At 36.1% G+C, this 20,868-nt stretch overlaps 1 protein-coding gene across 2 annotated transcripts in view; it reads right to left on the bottom strand.

Annotated features, from left to right (window-relative positions):
- Positions 1-1,332: 1,332 nt before the first annotated feature.
- Positions 1,333-20,868, bottom strand: part of LOC309799885 (torsin-1A-interacting protein 2-like) — a 43,565-nt gene continuing 24,029 nt past the window's right edge. For both annotated transcript variants that reach the window (XM_082613506.1, XM_082613505.1), the window contains exons 2-5: positions 12,450-12,628; positions 9,955-10,470; positions 7,655-7,753; positions 1,333-6,836 (exon numbers count right to left, since the gene is read on the bottom strand). In XM_082613506.1, the coding sequence (XP_082469632.1) occupies positions 6,076-6,836; positions 7,655-7,753; positions 9,955-10,470; positions 12,450-12,483 (1,410 nt within the window). In that variant the 5' untranslated portion in view covers positions 12,484-12,628 and the 3' untranslated portion in view covers positions 1,333-6,075. The remainder of the gene's footprint in view (positions 6,837-7,654; positions 7,754-9,954; positions 10,471-12,449; positions 12,629-20,868) is intronic.

Below are 20,868 nucleotides of genomic sequence, written 5' to 3'. Positions count from 1 at the left end.
AGAAAAAAATATCCAATGACGCATGTTAAAAATGGTAAGGCAGACTTGATTCAGGACCCTCATTATAGGTATAGGGACCACTGCAGTGGGATGTCACAGTGGGGAGAGAGATTAGGTTCAACTCCAAATACAGCCTGGGCAAGGAGGAATTTATAACCAAGGAGTAGGGATGGAGAACAACTAAGAGGAAACACCAAGGAAACGGGGGTTCTGGCTAAACTGACCTATCAGAGTTCTTGCTGAAGGCAGGCCAGAGTGATCAGACATCACCTAGGGGATGCTGGAGGATGAGGAGCCAGGTAGGATATTGAGGGTGTGGGGTTCTAGTTAAATTGACTTAGCAGGATTCTTGCTAAAACTGTGTTTTCCAAAGAAGTGCACAGATAGGCCTAGAAAAATATTCAGGAGCCTAACTAAAGTTTGGTCAAGCAAAGAATCATTGTCAGCTTCTGCATCAAACGTTCCATGACCCAGACTGCAACTTCAGACTTGACATCATTTTTACTGTATACTATTTAAAATTACAATTCCTATAGTAACTAAATAACCCATAGCATCTCTCTGCCTTATTAAGCAGTTTTCACAGTATTGAGGCTTAAGTCTGTTGCAACGTATTTGGAGAAGTATAACATCCTCTAGTGGTGAGTTTATGAATTAAAAAATCATGTTGCTGAAAACCCTATGTTCTTTGCCTTCAGACTCATCTTGTCCTTTGACTTTAGCCCATTCCACTGAAAGCTCTTATTTAAGACATGCTGACTCCCAAGAGTTCCTATTTTTCTAAACTGCAGGAATGAATCAGATTTTCAAAACTGAATTCAGATTTGGTGGAAAAGTGTTCAATAAAATGTCGATAGGTCTGTTTTTAGTCGGGTACAAACAGTGGGGACAGAAAGCTGGGAGAAGGGTGGGTGAGGGGCTGAGATGGGTATTCAGGTGCTTCTGCGCTCCAACTCTGGTTTGACATTTTACGGCAGAAATTCTTATTCTTAACACACTCTGTTCTCTCCCACCCCGACACACAACTGAAAGATGTCCACTCTTAAGATTAACACATTCCCAATAAGCACACCTAGGTTAGGAGCAATTCCCAGAGCTCTACTTACAAGCCCTCTCTCTCTCTCCTACTGAAGAAAACCTCGTTAAGTAGAAATAGCACTCGAAGAATGCTAAATGAGGCCTGCAACTGATGGCCGGGTGCCTCCTGACGCTCACAGGATTCTTTGGCTCTTGAATTTATTACCAAAGGAGGGCAGTTTCCTTTCCCATCATCAATGACCATATGCCCATTTCTATAAACTTGCTATTTGGGGAACTATAATCAAGAATGAGTCAACGGAGAAAAATTAAGATTTATTTTTTGTAAAACCACACAACTAATTTGAATAAGGCACATTCTTCAACATCCGTAAGAAACAAATGCAAACACCATCATGGTTACATAAGGAAGAAGGGGGATGCCAAGAATTTTGGCATTAGTACTGGCAAAGCCCGCTTCTTTTTGTTAGGTAAAAAAAAAAAGCAAATTGCAGTTGTTTGAAAGTCAATGTGCTGTTTCTTTTATGACAGGGATGGCAAACAGATTTCAATCTCCTGTAATCCGCTCAACCAGAAGCAGCTGCCTGGAGCTTTGGGCTGAGAAGGCTGAGGCTAGTGTGGGCGCGGGGAGAAGGCAGGCTGGACCTGCCGGGCCTTCACATCTTCTTGCCAGCTCTACCCTACCTGCTGAGCCCACTGCTTCCCAAGGCCAAAATGTTCTTTTTGGTTCAGGTAACTGCTCTTAGCCAAGGGCAAATTTAGTTTATGAAGCCTCAATGAGGAAAAGTGGGAGATCATTTCCCAGTATAGGAACCAATCTGTGGATTTTTTTTTTTTTTTTTTTTTTGCGGTACGCGGGCCTCTCACTGTTGTGGTCTCTCCCGTTGTGGAGCACAGGCTCCAGATGCGCAGGCTCAGCGGCCATGGCTCACGGGCCCAGCTGCTCTGCAGCATGTGGGATCCTCCCAGACTGGGGCACGAACCCGTGTCCCCTGCATCGGCAGGCGGACTCTCAACCACTGCGCCACCAGGGAAGCCCACAATCTGTGGATTTTTAAAGACATCAAAACAAGCTGAAGGAAACACAGCATATAATCCTGGAAGGAAAGGCATTGAAAACTGAATTATGTATATCTTTACCAATTATTTACAGATTAGGGGATACTGGTCGTGTTCTCAGGCCCTTTGGATAAGGCTAGTGCTCTTAACTAGTTTGTATATATATTTTTAAAAACAGATCGAGAAGCATTGCCATATACAGAACTGATAGGGCCGTGTATTAGTTGGAAATGAGTTTTTTAAAGTCATCTGGAAAAACTGTTTTACACAGATATCTTAATTTAGTTCTCTCTAGAATTGGTAACACCTTCTTTGCAAATATATTATTATTCACAGCAAGTATTTCCCACGTGACTCATAAGCCTCAGTATTTCATAATCTCATATCCTTAGAAATATTTTAAAATAATCATTTCATCATATTTCTATGGATTATGATAGTGATTCATAATCATTAATATTCACAATACATATATGAAGACAAACATCAACATTCCCATTGAACAAGTGATAGTGTTCAAGGTACTTTAATTTTTGAAAAAACAAAAACAACAGAAAACAGAACCACTAACTTTTCAACAAATTTCAAAATGAAATATATTATGCTCAGATTGGTGGACAAATTAAAATGAAGATTAATATTTAACCATACATTCAACATGAAAAGCAGACTAAAAACTGCTTTTATAAAATGACATATTGAGGGCTTTATAAAGATGTCTTGGTTTATTTTTATAATTGCTATGTTTTATTTTCAGATGATAAAAGAAAAAAGGTATCATGTTTCTATTTGAAAGTACTTCTGTACAAATAAACTGTGTATGGATATAAGCTTTATTCCTGGTAAATGATAATCAGCTATAATGATTATATCTTCTGCTTAACGTTAGTTTTTGAAGTACTAGACACCTGGCTATGCTGCATAGAAACTGGTCAGATGTATGCAAATATAGTCCCGGAGAAGATCATATTGCTGAATTAGTATCACTTTTACATGCTGAATTTGTTATATTTTATCATCAATGCTCCTTATGTTTCCTGTATAAAACAAACAAAAACTGTGAAAGGGTCAAAACCACCTCAGCTGCTAACACTGCTCAACTGTGTCATTACCTGGAGGATGGTGGGTCACAGGCCTGCTGAACACATAAGCTTGGCAACTTTCAAATGAAATATATTTAAATTACTTTATTGATTTAAAAATTAGAAGTAGAAACAACAGCATTGCTACCTTTAGTTATATGAATCCCCTGGAACTCCTCTCCCAACCCTTGGGAACTAAGTGGGAAACCTAAAATTTACCCCACAGGGGAAAAAACTCAAGTCGAGAGACAGTTTATAATTCCACCAGTTGGTTCTAGAACTCTGGTATCACTCAAGTGATTTATATTAATATATAACATAATTAGAGTTCTATGATAATAATTAAATGGTGATGTTTGGGTATCATATATCGTATCAAATGCCCACAAGTCATTGTTCTAAGTCAAACAAGCAAACTATCCATTATAGTAATGAAAGATGAACTACTAGACACACAGAAGAAAATTTAGAAACTTGAAAAATGTAAAAAAATAGGTACAATTGAATAGAAATTAACCTAAGAGTACATTAGATAATAGATTTTATTTGTACATTTAAAAAATATAAAGTTTTATGCTTTAAGAATAATCATTTTATTCATGAGGACAGAGCTAATATACTGCTCCTTTTAAAAATGATTTTTGAAATAGTGGACAGAAAACTGATAACAGTTTCAGTTCATTGCACTTATACATGGAAGGAGACGTTTTTTTAACAAAGGCTGAACAGTAAAAAAAAATTGTGACATTTGGAAATATTTTCTAAATTATACTGAAAGGAAATGATGAAAAACCATATTCAACTGAATGACGAAACCATCTTTGTCTCAGCTGTGATCTGAGTCACTGACAGATTAGATGTGCACACTTCATACTGGTTCTTTATAAATCTGAGGTAGCACAGGTCAGCAGGCACCAGTTCTACAAGGCACCAATGGTTTTGTGTGATGTAATGCTAGCATCTGAGATCTAGAAATATCAAAAAATATTGAATATGGCATATAGATTTTTCTTCAATTTCCGCTGACTTTAAATTGGATTGATATTATATTCACTATGCTTTAACTTTTTGTTCAGGAAGGTCTCTCCTCAAATCTAGCGGAAGAGTCCTTCACAAAGTCCCAAATGAAAACAGTTCCTTTAGGTATGGCCTTACGCTCAGTTGAGCACAATGTCAGGTCTTGGTTAGAACAGATCTATGTTTTTCCTGTGACAAACACTTTCAAATAGATTTTTCCCCCCATGTCTTTATGCTCTCTGTTTAGGGATCAACAAAGACCCCTGTATCTTCTTACTGTTTCCGAAAATTCTTCTATACTTTAGTCACATGACTTCAGAGGCCAAAACCTAACTGAAATATTCCAGGTTCATGGTGATAGTTCCTAGGTATGCCATGTAATGGGACAAATCCTTCATTAGGTCAAGATCATTTTACTAAAGTTCTGCCTTTGGGGTTAAGATGCAAATCAACAATCACTGTCTCCATAAACATCTTTCTCAAGCTTTCTTACAATCACAGAACATGGTCCAACAATTAATGCTAGCTGTTAAAACCTCTTAGAATCTATCTACCATTTCCACTTCCTCTCACTAAGTATAACATCTCTTGCATTTATCTAATTGTTAACCTAATCATACTTCTAACTAGCTGGTCAAGAAATGAACGGCATTAGATAAATGTTCCATCACTGTATAATAAGTAAACAGTATGGTAAAGTTATGCTAATGTACCTATATAAAAATCTACGATTCAGCTGGTTATTAAAATCTGTTCTGCTTAAAGCACTCAAACTCTCATTGTAGACAATTATAAAATTCCATTCAGGGGAGACAGAAATGATAACAGAGATTAACCAAAAGCATAGAAATATGCTAGTAAATACTAGTTTATACATTCTGCTATTCATCTGTAAGTCTTTATTCTTCATAAATAGCATGTCTCTTGATAAACCTGTATTTTATTTTCAACCTACTCATGAGTTTTAATATTTTCATCTTTTTCCTATCTTCCAAGATGCTTTTTCACTTAATCAGTGATTTTCAAACTTCATTATCAGTGGAACTCTTTATTCCAATTAAATCTTATGGAGGAGCCCAATATATAAAATGGGAAAAAGAAGAACTTCTTTGATACAAAGGGGAGGGGTGCCAGTAGACAGCCTGAAAACCACTGCTCTAAATCATTCAAGAAAATTGAAGCAAAGACACAGCCAATTGGAATTTCTTCATTTGCAGTGATTATAAACAATTCCCCCATTGTTTTCAATTTTTAAGAACATTTCTTGAGCACAGCTGCTTTTCCCTCAGGGCTCATTAACGGAACAAAAACACAGTGCCTTACATATAGTATTTAGGTAAATAAGTATATGAATTCTTATTTCCTTTTTCATACTATTCAAAAGTGCAAAAAAGCATAATATGTAATCCCACAACTAGGTTATTAAAATGAATTTAAAAAATATTTAACGTGATAGAAATTTTTAAAAAAATTTTCAGTTTTATAATTGTAATTGCTTTAATCTGCATCCAAATACTATCCAAAAGGCTCCTTAGAGCCTCAAGAAAACAAAAATCACTCTGTAGTTACTGAGAAGATTATCTTCCCATGTAATGATTCTGTTGCTCTACTTTTGGACTAAAGAACATTCCTCAGTTATATATACCTGATTTGCTTGAAAGGCAAGGAAAAAAAGTCAGGTCAACTTTTAGCTTTGTCAAGCTTAGATTAGAAAGATTTTACAAAAAGTAAAAAATGAAAATTTCTTTTCTCAAATAAGCTCATTTGTGCTTTCCAGGCTATTTCCTCACATTCGTCAACCTCCTTCCATATAAATGGAAGGCTTTTAAACTGACTTTTTAATAAACCCATGCTGAATATAACCAACTCTGTGCTTAGCTTATAGAGAGCAGCCCTGTTCTTCTATGCTCCTCACTGGCTGGACAGGCAGCACCAGGTGGGAAATACGGCTCCACAGTCCACTCAGTTTGTCTGAATCCATGTGGTTGAAGGAGCTGGGAGTGTTAGAGTTGGTAAACCTCGCCCAAAGTAAATCTCGCACTTTCTCTTCAGTTTCCCTTGGGCTGACACTTGCTTCTAATGTTTCCTCCTCCAGTAGGATGGTCAGGACCAGGGCCACATCTTTAAAGGCAGCGTTCTCATGGTCACAATACTTGTAGAAGATCAAGGTGGAGCCTGCAGGAAGGGATTCAAAGCGGTGGACCACAGCAGCCTTCTGGCCCTTCTCAAATCCAGAGCTCAGCTCCCTGTCAACTGAATGCTTGACCTCATCACTGTCCTGAAAGGTTTTTCCAGCTCCATCAATCTGAATGGCAGAGACTTTCTGGGCAGACGTGTAAGCATCCGCAACGTGGTGGCTGAGGCACCTCAGGGTCTCTCTTCCCTCTTGAGCTGCTGTAAATATGATGGTGGCTGGCTCAGTGGGGTGTGAAGCATTGAGGTGCTTCTGGAGAAACTTGCGTCCTCTATGCCACAGAAAGGAACTCTGGCCTGGAAATTTATCCTTCAAATGGCTGAAATGAACCAAGAAGGCCTCCAAAGCTGGATTTTTGGTCACTTGCTGGGCCGGAGAGGAATAATAGCTATTAGCAGAACTTAGCAAAGCAAGAGTCAGAACCAGGAAGCCAAGAAAGATGAAGCCTATCAGAGAAAGAGAAAATAAAAGACAAAATTAGAGAGAGTGTGAGTCAGAAATAAAGCCTGTGGTAAACTGAAAAGAGGCAGATACGCTGTCAGATTTTACTGGCCTGCGGTGAGTTTCTTTTGCCTAGGTCCTTTAAACTTTCAGCTGTTGAAATCTACTGGAAATACTTATTCTTTAATTTCTTAGGAAGAAATTTGAAGATAACAACATCTTTGTTAAAAGGTAAAATCTAAGTTTATATATTTTTTGCTATAGCTACTGATGTGATTTAGAAATGAACTATCAGTATATTCTTCTACCGTCTCAAAAGTATCTACTACCTACCTGTAGATGGGCCATTTTTTCCTAAACAGTCAAAATGTAAAAATGCCATTTGAGAAGTTAATACTTTCTTTTTCTTTGAAAAGACATCTTTAACAGGGAACTATATTTATATATCTTATAATAGCCTATAATGGAAAATAATCTGAAAAAATATACATATATAACTGAATCACTTTGCTGTCCACCTGAAACTAACACAATACTGTAAATCAACTTTACTTCAATTAAAAAAAACAGTTTTAGTTTCTTGTTTATGAAAAGCCCTTCCTCCAGTGGGAATTCCCATTTTGTTAAGGACAGCAAAATATTGGCCGCCACCCCTAAGGGAAAAATCCCCAGAACTCTATTGCTCTATTCTAATATTACTATCAAATATTAAAAAAAAAATACTAAAACAATGTTAAAACTATTTAAATCTGCTAGTTTTCTAGGTACTTCTCTGAGGATTTCTGAATGTGAATCACGAGAGTAAGACCAGTTTTGTTCTCACCATAGCTCAGAAAATTCTTTTTATTAATCTTTCTTATGGTATCCTGTGCATTCTCTTTGTTTCCTTCCAATTTTTGTGTTTCTTGTTGTCTCTCAGCCTCTGGGGGAAAAAAAAAAGGAACATTATTTTTAGACAGTACACTAATGAGAGTGTGTATACCTTTATACCTCTTACCGAAGCAAAGAATTACCTGACAGGATTTCCATACTTTATAAAATTTTGTTTTATACAAAGCTAACTTCCTGTCTTTTCCTTAAGGCTCACCATTACCTTTATTCTACTTAGAATAAAATGAAATGCAGTGAAATTCACTTAAGGATACTGTTGCTACATCCACAATTCTTCACTGGCTCTTACATCAAGGACAAAGAAACAAGCATCCTAATATTGGAGCCAAGTCTATCTAACATGTGATTTAAGAAGGGATTTAAGAAATATTGTACACAAGACTCAACATCACAGGGCAATTATGCTCTAATTCCAGTGTTCACATCTCAAAAGGCTCCTCAAGACCCCCTAATAGACAAATAACAGAGACATTAAGTTTAGAGACAGGAGAGATTACTGTACAGTAATAGCTTACCTTTGCAAAAGCTTACAAAAGCAAGCTTGAAACTTAGTGAATGAGGTATACAAAGCAAGGAATACAAGGTTAAGAAAATTTATGAACTATATAAAAATGTAGGTGTGGGGTGAGACACCAATCATAAAATGTGTGGGTGAAAAGGAGGGCAGTATTTTGTAGACTCTGAGCTAAGTCACTCTAGAGTCTAGATGTGTGCTTGACCCCAGCCAGGTACCTCATATAACAATGAAAGCTGACTATTGCCCATAACCCTTACTGGAGAAATAACTCAAATAGCATACTCTATTAACATAAAGAAGTAAAGTCATCTTCACCTATAAACGACAGTTCATTTAGTCATATCACACCAAAACATGGGTTTTTAAAATATCATGTCACAGAATTTAAGGACTGAAAGGATCTTTAATGATCACCTACTGTAGCCCCCTACCTTACCTATTGTGACAAAAGGTCCAGGGATGTTAAGGGCTTTGCCCAAGGTCACATAAAGAGATATGGCCAAGCTGAGATTAGAATGGGGTTCCTCATTTCCTAGATTAGCTCATTCCATTATATTATGTTGCTTCCCACACATAAACTGCATTTTTAAAACAGTATTTTCTTCCTCTACTCAGTGAACCTGCATACCGGTGAAATTCTGATGGCAGATAATGGTCCATACAAATCAAATCCATTCATTCATTTAACAAATATTCATAAAGTCACTCCTCTGTGCCAAGTGCCACAGAAACCCAATAAATGAGAGAGACATAGCCCTTGCCTTCCCTGAAGTTATAGGCTATTCTAATATTAACTAATGAAACATATATTTGAGATCAGACATTGACTTATGGTGAAACATGGAATTCTAGCCTTTAGTCAAGTCCCTGATGAACAGAATGTCTTATATTTTATATTTCTTTGCTCTGGCAAATGGGCATTTCAGACTGAGCTTTCAGAGTACTTATAAAATACAAATCCACACAGTCCAAATCCATAAAATCACAGAAGGTAAAAACAGCTGGAAGAGACCAGCTGGATAGCATCTTGTCCTACTTCTTCAGTCTGCAAATAGGAAACTGAAGTACCAGGAAGTTGAGAGATTTGCCTGAGTTCACCCAAGTTAGGAAGTGGTAGGGCCACAACTACAATCCACGTCTCTTGAGCTCCAGTGTAAAGACTTTGCACATTCCAACTATTATCTTTGTAAGGAATGATACGATGCTGTTCTCCTTAATATCCAAGTGGGGAAAATCAGGTATAGAAAAATTAAGTAATTTGCTTAAAGTCCTGTAAAACTGAAAGATGACCGAATTGAGGGTCCTATACCACTGATGTTGGTTTTTAAATATACCTATCTCTTGATTTATGTAGCATTTAGTTTCCCCCAAAGTAAAAGATTTTAAAAAGTGAAAGTGAAGATATGCTCATTAGAAATAAAGAAAAAGCCAGAGGTAAATTTTTTTTAAAGTTATGCCTTTAAAAAAAATCATACTGGATTAATACAGACAGTAAATAAATAAAAACTGTTAAAAAATGAAGCTTATGTGTGGGAAGCAACTTAATGTAGTGGAATGAGCTAGTTTAGGAGATGAGAAACCTCATTCTAATCTCAACTCAGTTATATCTCTTTATGTGACTTTGGGCAAGGTGCCAAGGCCTTAATCCTATGAAGGAAAGAGAAGTTCTCTGAAAAGAACAGTACAAAACAGGACAAGCTCAGGGGTTCTCTCACCTGGTGTCAGCAGTCGCTTCCTCGGTGTGTTCTGCCTCTCCAGCCCTGCACTGGAATGCCCAGGACTCTGGGTATCCTGAGGGTCAAGGACAGGTGGCTCCTGCAGAGCTCCGGGTCTGTCGCTCACATGCTCAGGGAGGGCTGCAGAGCTGCTCACTAAGCGTGCATCTGTTCTTCCCACCTTGTCACTTGGAGAACAGTTGGGTTCTGCATCCAAGAGGTCTTCACCCAGACTTTCTGAAGGCAGTTGATGCCCTTGTTCGCCACCCAGGAAACTCTGGCTGTTCTCACCTTCTGTATCCTTTGGATATTTCCTATAATCTGTTTCATCTGGACTTTCTGATTGATCATCTGTATCTGTACTTCCTGGACCAACTGTTTCTACCTCTTGGTGGTCTTTGTTAAGACCAGAGGCAGGGTTTGGGGTCTGAGCTTCTTCAGTGGTACTTGCTGTGACTGTAGTCTCCTGTGCCTGACAATTTATTGATGGATCATTTTCCAAATCCTTTTGAGGGTCTATTGAGATAAAAATTTATAATTTTTATTAAAAAAATTCCCTATATTTTTGTATTTTAACAAGGTCCCTGATTAAGAAAAATATTTATATAGATTTTTATGGCTTATGAGGCACTCTTCCTAAACATTATTTCTCTTGACTTTCACTAAAGGTGACTGATTAAACAAATTCACTATCATGTTAATCTAACAAATAATATGAATGTAAAACTATTTTGAATGACAAACCAATTTTTGGTAGTATTAAATACATCCTCTTCCTTAATGAAATAACAGACCTAGGCAATAATCATCAATAGCAACTAAAACCATTATGCAAAAGGCTGATGAGGAATTTTATGAACGAGATGAATGAGACTGACAACTGCTGAACCCACTGATCAATCTTAACACCACAAAAAGAAGGAAAACCAGACATTACTAACCTCCTGAATTCAATGCAATAGGAAGTACACCACATCACTTATGAAGTATTCTTGCCAAACTGAATCTGAATCTGATCAAGCTTCTAGAGCTAACTACCAGTTTCCAGGAAACACAGGGATAGAGGGATACATTAAATTATGTCTCAGGAATGTAATCAGCAAAACCCACAATGAGGGAAATTCTAAGGGACAAAAGACTTTGTTTATTTAGTAACAGCAGGAAATAAAAATAAATGGCAAGAAAAAAAAAAGGAGTAACCTATTGATTAAGAGGTACTTGAATACATCAACAGTGTGTGGACCACACTTTAGATTCACTGTCCTGCAAACCAGTTGTTAAAGAAATATTTATGAGATAATCAGAAAAATTTGAACACCAGATATTTGATGAGACTCAGGAATTATTGTTCATCTTCTAGTTATGATAAAGGTATTGTGATAATGTTTTTACAAAGAAATCCTTATCATTTAGAGATAAGTGTTCAAGTATCTATGGCTGAAATTATGTGACACCTAGAATTTGCTTCAATTCAATGATATGGGGGTAAGGAGAAGTAAGGGAGTATAAATGAAACCACATTAACCATATGTTGACAGCAGATGAAGCCGTTTGATGGGTACATGGGATTCATTTCCTCTCTCTACTTTTATATATGTTTGAAATTTTCCATAATAAAGCTTAAAAAACAAAAAGCAAACAAAAAGATATATCAATCAAATGCAGTATGTGGCCCAAATGTAAAGAAAAAAGAATTAAAAAACCCAACAGTGAAGAAAAAAGAATTATGAGACAATGGGGGAAATGTGAATACTGGCTGTATATATGATGACAGCATGGAATAACTACTAATTTATTTTTTAGGTGTGATAATGCTATTTTGGTTCTTTTTTTATTTTTTAAATCTATCTTTAAGAGATGTAAACTAAAGTATTGACAAATAAAATGATATAATGTCTTGGATTTGCATTTAAATATTCCAAGGCAGGCAACAAGAGTACCATTATGTAGGTAAAAGTAGAAGTTAGATTTTGAGTACATGGGACTTCATTATACTGTTCTACTTTCATATATTTAAAAATATCCTTAATAAAATATTTAAATATGCCCTTCTCTTCTGAAAAACCTACTTCATATTTTGCCTATTTTATATCATATATATATACACACACACACGTAAGTATGATGAAGAATTTAAATTTCATCTTTCCTTATAACTGAAAGATCCCCCTCTAAATATATAGCATATAGCTTACTTGATTTTTAAAAATGTAACTCTAAAGATCTACCATCTTTTTTTAAGATGCATTGTAATTTTTCCAACACTATAGGTTCCTACTATGGGAGTCTCTAAAATATAACTCTTTTTCATAATTAGGGTCTGGTATTATGGTAAAATTCAGTAAATATCAAAGAATAAGAGTCATAACAAATTAAGCAATTAAGTTAATTTCTTTTTTACTTCCAAACTTCAGTTTTAGTCACCAGAGACTTTCTCTCTAGCACAGCCCTAGTTTCCTACAGTAGAAACCTAGTGCTGTACAAACTAGTCTTACCCTCTGGAGGATCCCTAAGTCCTCTGTCGGTCATGTTTGCGTTTTATCTCTTCAGACTTTGGGATACTTTTTGTTAGTGTCTGGTTTTCCTTGTGAAGATGTCTTGTTTTCTTCTTGTCCCAAGTCCCAACAGGCTCATACTTCCCGTGGACCCAGGAAACAAGGCATATATACAGTGACTAAAATAAAATGAAAAAAATTAAATGACTTTTTTATTCAAACATGGGAGAAATGCCAATTTCAGCTTTATTTACTAAATCTGTTTAGTTTGAGTAATAGTTCCTCTCTGAAACTTTTCTAGTGAAGAGAAAGTGTTTTCTGGCTTTCATGAGGATCATATTCCAAATCCTAGACTACAAACTGAAGAAAAGCTTCAGATTATTAAACTTGTATAGATGCCATAACCTTCTAATACATTCCAGTGTGTCTGGAAGGATGTAAAAAGTAAGACCAAGTGACCAGAATCTTGAAGAGAATGTCTTTGAAACTGAAATGAAAAGTAATTCTAAGAGTAAAAATTTAAGTCACTGTTGAGTTAGTCACTGCAGATTTCCTTTATGTCTTCAATTTTTGTCCCATATAAATTTCTCAGAGTTTGCCTATCAGAAGCTTTCACTTATCATTAACAAGTAACAATGCACACGGGCTACCTACAAACTAAGATGGCTGTCTTGGTGTTAGGAAGAGGAAATACACATTTGGAGTTTAGTCACTGCCTTCTTAGTGGTTTTCACACAGTATTCTTTTGTAAAATATGGAGACAGGTATCTCTTTATACAATGCCCTTCTATACAATGCTCAAAGAAGACTAAATATAAATGATTATGATCTTAAGACATTATGTTTACTCTATATTGTCTTTAACTAAATGTTTCTGTAAAAAAAAAAAAACCAAAACCAAAACAAAACAAAAATAAATGATTATGAGCTGTATACAAAAGGAATAAAAATCAGAGGCAATTTATAAGCAATAAAAACTTAATCATGTCATTTTATAGTTAAATCTTATTTTTTGTCAAAAACCATACCACTCAAAGTTACTTAACCTTCACTATCTATAAAAATGATTAAGGATTGCTATGATGACTAAATATAAAAATATATGTGAAAGAGTTTTGTAAAGTGCTACATTTTTTGGATAGCCTAGTTGAGAAGTTAGCCAGCTAGCCTTTTTTGTGTCCTTCTCACAACACTCTTTTGTAAAATCTCATTTTACAAGTTAAAAAATTTAATCCCAAATGCCTAGCACAGATCTTAGTATACAGCAAGAACCCCATATTTTAATTTAAAAGAATATGAATAAGTGAATGAATGCTTGAATGTACGAATAGAGTGGAGTTAACTATAAACTGAATGTGAAGGGAGGGGTTAAAAACAGGCCTCCTTTCTGCTGGTGTGAACACTTAGAAACAAGTCTCAGATTTGGAGGGTTCCTTGTCACCCTTTTATCTGCTTCAGACTCCTGGGACTGGGCTTATAGATCTCCTTTTCATTACCATCATATGTTGCAATGAAGGTTACCTCCTATCCTATTTTGTGATAGAAAATAAAAAGTCCCCAATCCTTTAAAAATAAAGTCCAGTTACAAAAATTTTAGAAAGCGAAGATGCTACTCACAATAACTGTAAGGTACCTCATGATAAAAACTAAAAGGTACCTAGTAATAAATCTAACAACACATATGCAAGAATTTTAGAGTGGGGTGAAGTTTATGGTATGTAAATTATACCTCAATAAACTGTTTTAAGAAAAGAACTTTTAGGGAGAAAAGTATAAAACTTTACTGAAGGACATAAAAAGGACCTAAACAAAGAAATACATATAGACAGTAAGACTCAAAGCCATTTAATGCCACTTCTTTCCAAATTAATCTATAAATTCATTACAATTTGAAACAAAATCTTGAGACAATTTTTTTATTGTTATATGTTTCTTATGGAATGAACAAGCTGACCCTAAAATTCACAAAGAGCAGTAAAGGATTAAGAAGAGTCAAGATAATTCTGAAGGAAGAAAAAAGAATTTTGAAGAAGGGGGGATATTTTTACCAGATATATCAAGACGTTAAAAACAATAGGGCATTGGTGTAAGAAGAGACAGATTACACAGAATAGAGAGACAAGAAATATATGCATATATAAATAAAGGAAATTGAATGACAAAAGAAAAAGAATGGATTAGTGAATAAATAGTGTTGGGACAAATGACTTTTCAAATGGGAAAAAAATTAGATTTCTACCTCCACAAAAATCAATTGCAGATAAGAGACCTAAATGTAAAGAGCAAAACTTTGAAATTTTTGGATGAAAGCATGGAATACCTTTATAATCTCAAGTTTTTCTTGATCAAGATATAAAATATACAAACCATAAGGGGACCTTTGACAAATGTGATGACATTAAAAATGTTAATCTCTAGACAAATCATCAAAATCATGGTTAAAAGATAAATTCACTGACTAGAAAGATATCAGCGACACATATAATCATTAAGAGATTAATATCTAGAATACATAAAGACTACTGCAAATCACTAAGAGACAAATGCTATTTTAAAAACAGTGGGCAAAAGAGATGAACAAGCATTTAAATAAAGAGGACATCTAAAAGTCTACTGAATTGGTAAGAAACATAGTCAAGGAAATGCAAAATGAATTAATGAGATACCATTTCACAACCACCAGATTGGCAAAAATTTTTAAATCAGGCAATACAAAGTGTTGGTGAGGATTTGGAGATACAGAGATCTTTACTGCAATGAAGTAAACTGTTACAGCTTTGGAGAGCAATATGGCAATACCCAGTTAAGACACACACACATTCTATAAATCAGCAATTCTACTTTTAGAGAAACTTTTCCTCAAGTGCCCAATGATGTTTGTAGCAGCATTGTTTAAAATGAGGAAAAATGAGAAAATCTTAAATGTCCATAAATAAGTGGAATTTTTAAATTGTAGTATATTCTTAAAACATAATATTGTATATAAATTAATGAGTTAGATATAAAATATTTATAAAGGTACAATATTAAAACATTTATGTAAAATTTAAGAAACAAAGTAAAATATAGAGTGATTCAAAAATAATTGAACAACAAGCAACTATATGCCAATAAAATGGACAACCTGGAAGAAATGGACAATTTCTTAGAAATGCAGAACCTTCCGAGACTGAACCAGGAAGAAATAGAAAATATGAACAGACCAATCACAAGCACTGAAATTGAAACTGTGATTAAAAATCTTCCAACAAACAAAAGCCCAGGACCAGATGGCTTCATAGGTGAATTCTATCAAACATTTAGAGCAGAGCTAACACCTATCCTTCTCAAACCCTTCCAAAATATAGCAGAGGGAGGAACACTCCCAAAGTCATTCTGTGAGGCCACCATCACCATGATACCAAAACCAGACAAAGATGTTACAAAAAAAAAAAGAAAACTACAGGCCAATATCACTGATGAACATAGATGCAAAAATCCTCAACAAAACACTAGCAAACAGAATCCAACAGCCCATTAGAAGGATCATACACCATGATCAAGTGGGGTTTATTCCAGGAATGCAAGGATTCTTCAATATATGCAAATCAATCAATGTGATACACCATATTAACAAATTGAAGGAGAAAAACCATATGATCATCTCAATCGATGCAGAGAAAGCTTTCGACAAAATTCAACACCCATTTATGATAAAAACCCTCCAGAAAGTAGGCATAGAGGGAACTTTCCTCAACATAATAAAGGCCATATATGACAAACCCACAGCCAACATCGTCCTCAATGGTGAAAAACTGAAACCATTTCCTCTAAGATCAGGAACAAGACAAGATTGCCCACTCTCACCACTCTTATTCAACACAGTTTTGGAAGTTTTAGCCACAGCAATCAGAGAATAAAAAGAAATAAAAAGAATCCAAATTGGAAAAGAAGAAGTAAAGCTGTCACTGTTTGCAGATGACATACCATACATAGAGAATCCTAAAGATGCTACCAGAAAACTATTAGAGCTAATCAATGAATCTGGTAAAGTAGCAGGATACAAAATTAATACACAGAAATCTCTTGCATTCCTATATACTAATGATGAAAAATCTGAAAGTGAAATTAAGAAAACACTCCCATTTACCACTGCAACAAAAAGAATAAAATATCGAGGAATAAACCTACCCAAGGAGACAAAAAGATCTGTATGCAGAAACTTATAAGACACTGATGAAAGAAATTAAAGATGATACAAACAGATGGAGAGATTACCACGTTCTTGGATTGGAAGAATCAACATTGTGAAAATGACTATACTACCCAAAGCAATCTACAGATTCAATGCAATCCCTATCAAACTACCAATGGCATTTTTCACAGAACTAGAACAAAAAAATTCACAATTTGTATGGAAACAAAGAAGACCCAGAATAGCCAAAGCAATCTTGAGAAAGAAAAACGGAGCTGGAGGAATCAGGCTCCCTGACTTCAGACTATACTACAAAGCTACAGTAGGGGGCTTCCCTGGTGGTGCAGTGGTTGGGAGTCTGCCTGCCGATGCGGGGGACACAGGTTCGTGACCCGGTCTGGGGGGGTCCCGCATGCCGTGGAGCGGCTGGGCCCGTGGGCCGTGGCCGCTGGGCCTGTGCGTCCGGGGACTGTGCTCCGCAGCGGGGGAGGCCGCAGCAGTGAGAGGCCCGTGTACCGACAAAAAAAAAAAAAGCTACAGTAATCAAGACAGTATGGTACTGGCACAAAAACAGAAATATAGATCAATGGAACAGGATAGAAAGCCCAGAGATAAACCCATGCACATATGGTCACCTTATCTTTGATAAAGGAGGCAAGAATATACAGTGGAGAAAAGACAGCCTCTTCAATAAGTGGTGCTGGGAAAACTAGACAGCTACATGTAAAAGAATGAAATTAGAACACTCCCTAACACCATACACAAAAATAAACTCAAAATGGATTAAAGACCTAAATGTAAGGCCAGACACTATCAAACTCTTAGAGGAAAACACAGGCAGAACACTCTATGACATAAATCACAGCAAGATCCTTTTTGACCCACCTCCTAGAGAAATGGAGATAAAAACAAAAATAAACAAATGGGACTTAATGAAACTTGAAAGGTTTTGCACAGCAAAGGAAACCATAAACAAGACGAAAAGACAGCCCTCAGAATGCAAGAAAATATTTGCAAATGAAGCAACTGACAAAGGATTAATCTCCAAAATGTACAAGCAGCTCATGCAGCTCAATATCAAAAAAACAAACAACCCAATCCAAAAATGGGCAGAAGACCTAAATAGACATTTCTCCAAAGAAGATATACAGATTGCCAAGAAACATATGAAAGAATGCTCAACATCATTAATCATTAGAGAAATGCAAATCAAAACTACAATGAGATGTCATCTCACACCGGTCAGAATGGCCATCATCAAAAAATCTAGAAACAATAAATGCTGGAGAGGGTGTGGAGAAAAGGGAACCCTCTTGCACTGTTGGTGGGAATGTAAATTGATACAGCCACTATGGAGAACAGTATGGAGGTTCCTTAAACTAAAAATAGAACTACCATACGACCCAGCAATCCCACTACTGGGCATATACCCTGAGAAAACCATAATTCAAAAAGAGTCATGTACCACAATGTTCACTGCAGCTCTGTTTACAATAGCCAGGACATGGAAGCAACCTAAGTGTCCATCAACAGATGAATGGATAAAGAAGATGTGGCACATATATACAGTGGAATATTACTCAGCCATAAAAAGAAACAAAATTGAATTATTTGTAGTGAGGTGGATGGACCTAGAGTCTGTCATACAGAGTGAAGTCAGAAAGAGAAAAACAAATACCATATGCTAACACATATATATGGAATCTAAAAAAAAATGTTCATGAAGAACCTAGGGGCAAGATGGGAATAAAGACACAAAGTGAGAGACTGGCATGGACATATATACACTACCAAATGTAAAACAGATAGCTAGTGGGAAGCAGCCACATAGCAGAGGGAGATCAGCTCGGTGCTTTGTGACCACCTAGAAGGGTAGGATAGCGAGGGTGGGAGGGAGAGAGACACAAGACAGAAGAGATGTGGGGATATATGTATATGTATAACTGATTCACTTTGTTATAAGGCAGAAACTAACACACCATTGTAAAGCAATTATACTCCAATAAAGATGTTAAAAAAAATTGAATGAGTGAAAAAAAATGAACCAACTACCGATACATACCATAACATGGATGAATCTAAAAAATGTGATAAGCAAAAAAAGCCACACACAAGATTATATGACAAATGATTCCATTTGTATGAAATTCTAGAATTGCCAATGGTCTACAGTGATGGAAAACAGATCAGAGGTTCCTAGGGGAAGGACTAATGACTGGAAAAGGTCATGAGAAAACCTTCTGGAGTAATGAAAGCGCTTCATATTTTTATTGAGGTAGTGTTTGTCATCAAACTTAAAATCTGTACATTTTATTGCATGTAGAATATCCTCAAAAAACTTTTTTTCAAGTAACAACTGAATGCTTTAAAAAACGTATTACTTGGAAACTGGGTTGTGGTCAATAAGCAGTCTGCAAAGAACTCATGAGAGATATTTCAATAATCTTACAAATGCTCAATATACACCTTTCTTGTCACAAGGCACACATCATTCCTATAGCCCATTTCACTCAGACCCTTTGTAACATTGTTGTTCAAAACGTAGTCCCTCAAGGCTACAAAGAAGAAGTGGTACAAACACAGAGGTTCTTGACACATCCTCACAAAAAGTCACATGGTGGGGTATCTGGGAGATCTGGAGGCTACTATTCCAGAGGCAGGTCAATCTTTTCAACAGTGTTCAATCAATACCAGGAAATGTATACATTAGGAATCTCTGGACTGCATAATAGAAGTGAGGCAGAGCCTCATGCTGATGGAAAATGGGCACATTGGGGACTTTCTGCAGCTGTAGGAAAAACCACTCCATGAGAATGTCCAAAAAAAAAAATACCTTTGATGGTATCTTTTGCAAAAAGGAACCGATGAAGTGAATCCCTTTCAAGTTCAATTGTGAAATGTTGGTTTTCAGTGCCCATTTATGGAGGTTATGATTCATTTTTCCACTTAAAGAAAACTTAGCCTTATCACTGGTAGTTATCTCTGCTTCCCTGTGACCCTGAAATCTGCAGCAAAACTTATTGTTTTGCTTTAACTGTCTCCATGAGGGCGTGAACCAGGTTAAAGTAGTAAGGCTGCATTCTCCATAACTGGAGAAAATCAACAGATAGTAGGCTGAGGGATGCCTTCCTTAATTTCGATATCCTGGGACCTCCCTGAAGAGGGACACAAATTTGCCTCAGTGCCTCTTTTTCTGTTGTGGCTGCCCTGTGCTCTGTCTTTAAGATGCACCCTTTCTGCTCCATCTCAATGTACTAGTGGTAATGTTTTGGCAACCTGGTAGGTGTTCATTGTCTGGTATACAGAATGACCTTTGCACTGCAGTAATACAACCAAGTTTAGCAGACTCCAACACATAAAATTAAATGTTGTAAGATTATCTCTACAGATTGATGCATAATACATGTTTATATATGAATGTTACTGAGTAATAAAATTTGGAAGTGTTCAACTCTTTTATTGCTCTGTACATTGTTTAAATAAACACATGAACAGAAAGGATATATGCTTGCTTCTATGGAGGAAAGGACAGGAATAGGATGAGAACAAGAATCGGTTTCAACTGTACCTGTAAAGCCTCTAAAAACAGGAAAAAAAACAGGTATATGTGACAAAATGTTAGCGTATTTTATCTATTTTTTCAAATTGAAGTATAGTTGATTTACAGTTGTGTTAATTTCTGTACAGCAAAGTGATTTGTTATACATATATATACATTCTTTTTTATATTCTTTTCCATTATAGTTTATCACAGAATATTGAATATAGTCCCCTGTATTATACAGTAGGACCTTGTTGTTTACCCATTCTGTATATAATAGTTTGCATCTGCTAACCCCAAACTTCCACTCCACCCCTCCCTCCACCTTCCCTCCCCCTTGGCAGCCACAAGTCCGTTCTCTCTGTCTGTGAGTCTTTGTTTCGTACATAAGTTCATTTGTGTCATATTTTAGATTCCACATATAAGTGATATTATATGGTATTTGTCTTTTTTTTCTGACTTACTTCACTTAGTATGATAATCTCTAGTTCCATCCATGTTGCTGCAAATGGCATTATTTCATTCTTTTTTATGGCTGAGCAGTATTCTATTGTATATAGGTACATCTTCTTTATCCATCTGTCAATACACATTTAGGTTGTTTCCATGTCTTGGCTATTGTGAACAGTGCTGCTATGAACATAGGGGTGCATGTATCTTTTTGTTTTTTGTTTTTGCAATGCCATGCACCTTGCAGGATCTTA

The sequence above is a fragment of the Mesoplodon mirus genome, assembly GCF_964341445.2.
Source record: "Mesoplodon mirus genome assembly, chromosome: 3".
NCBI lineage: Eukaryota > Metazoa > Chordata > Mammalia > Artiodactyla > Ziphiidae > Mesoplodon > Mesoplodon mirus.
The sequence above is the reverse complement of the archived record's forward strand: the minus strand, read 5'-3'. Positions and strand labels throughout refer to the sequence as shown.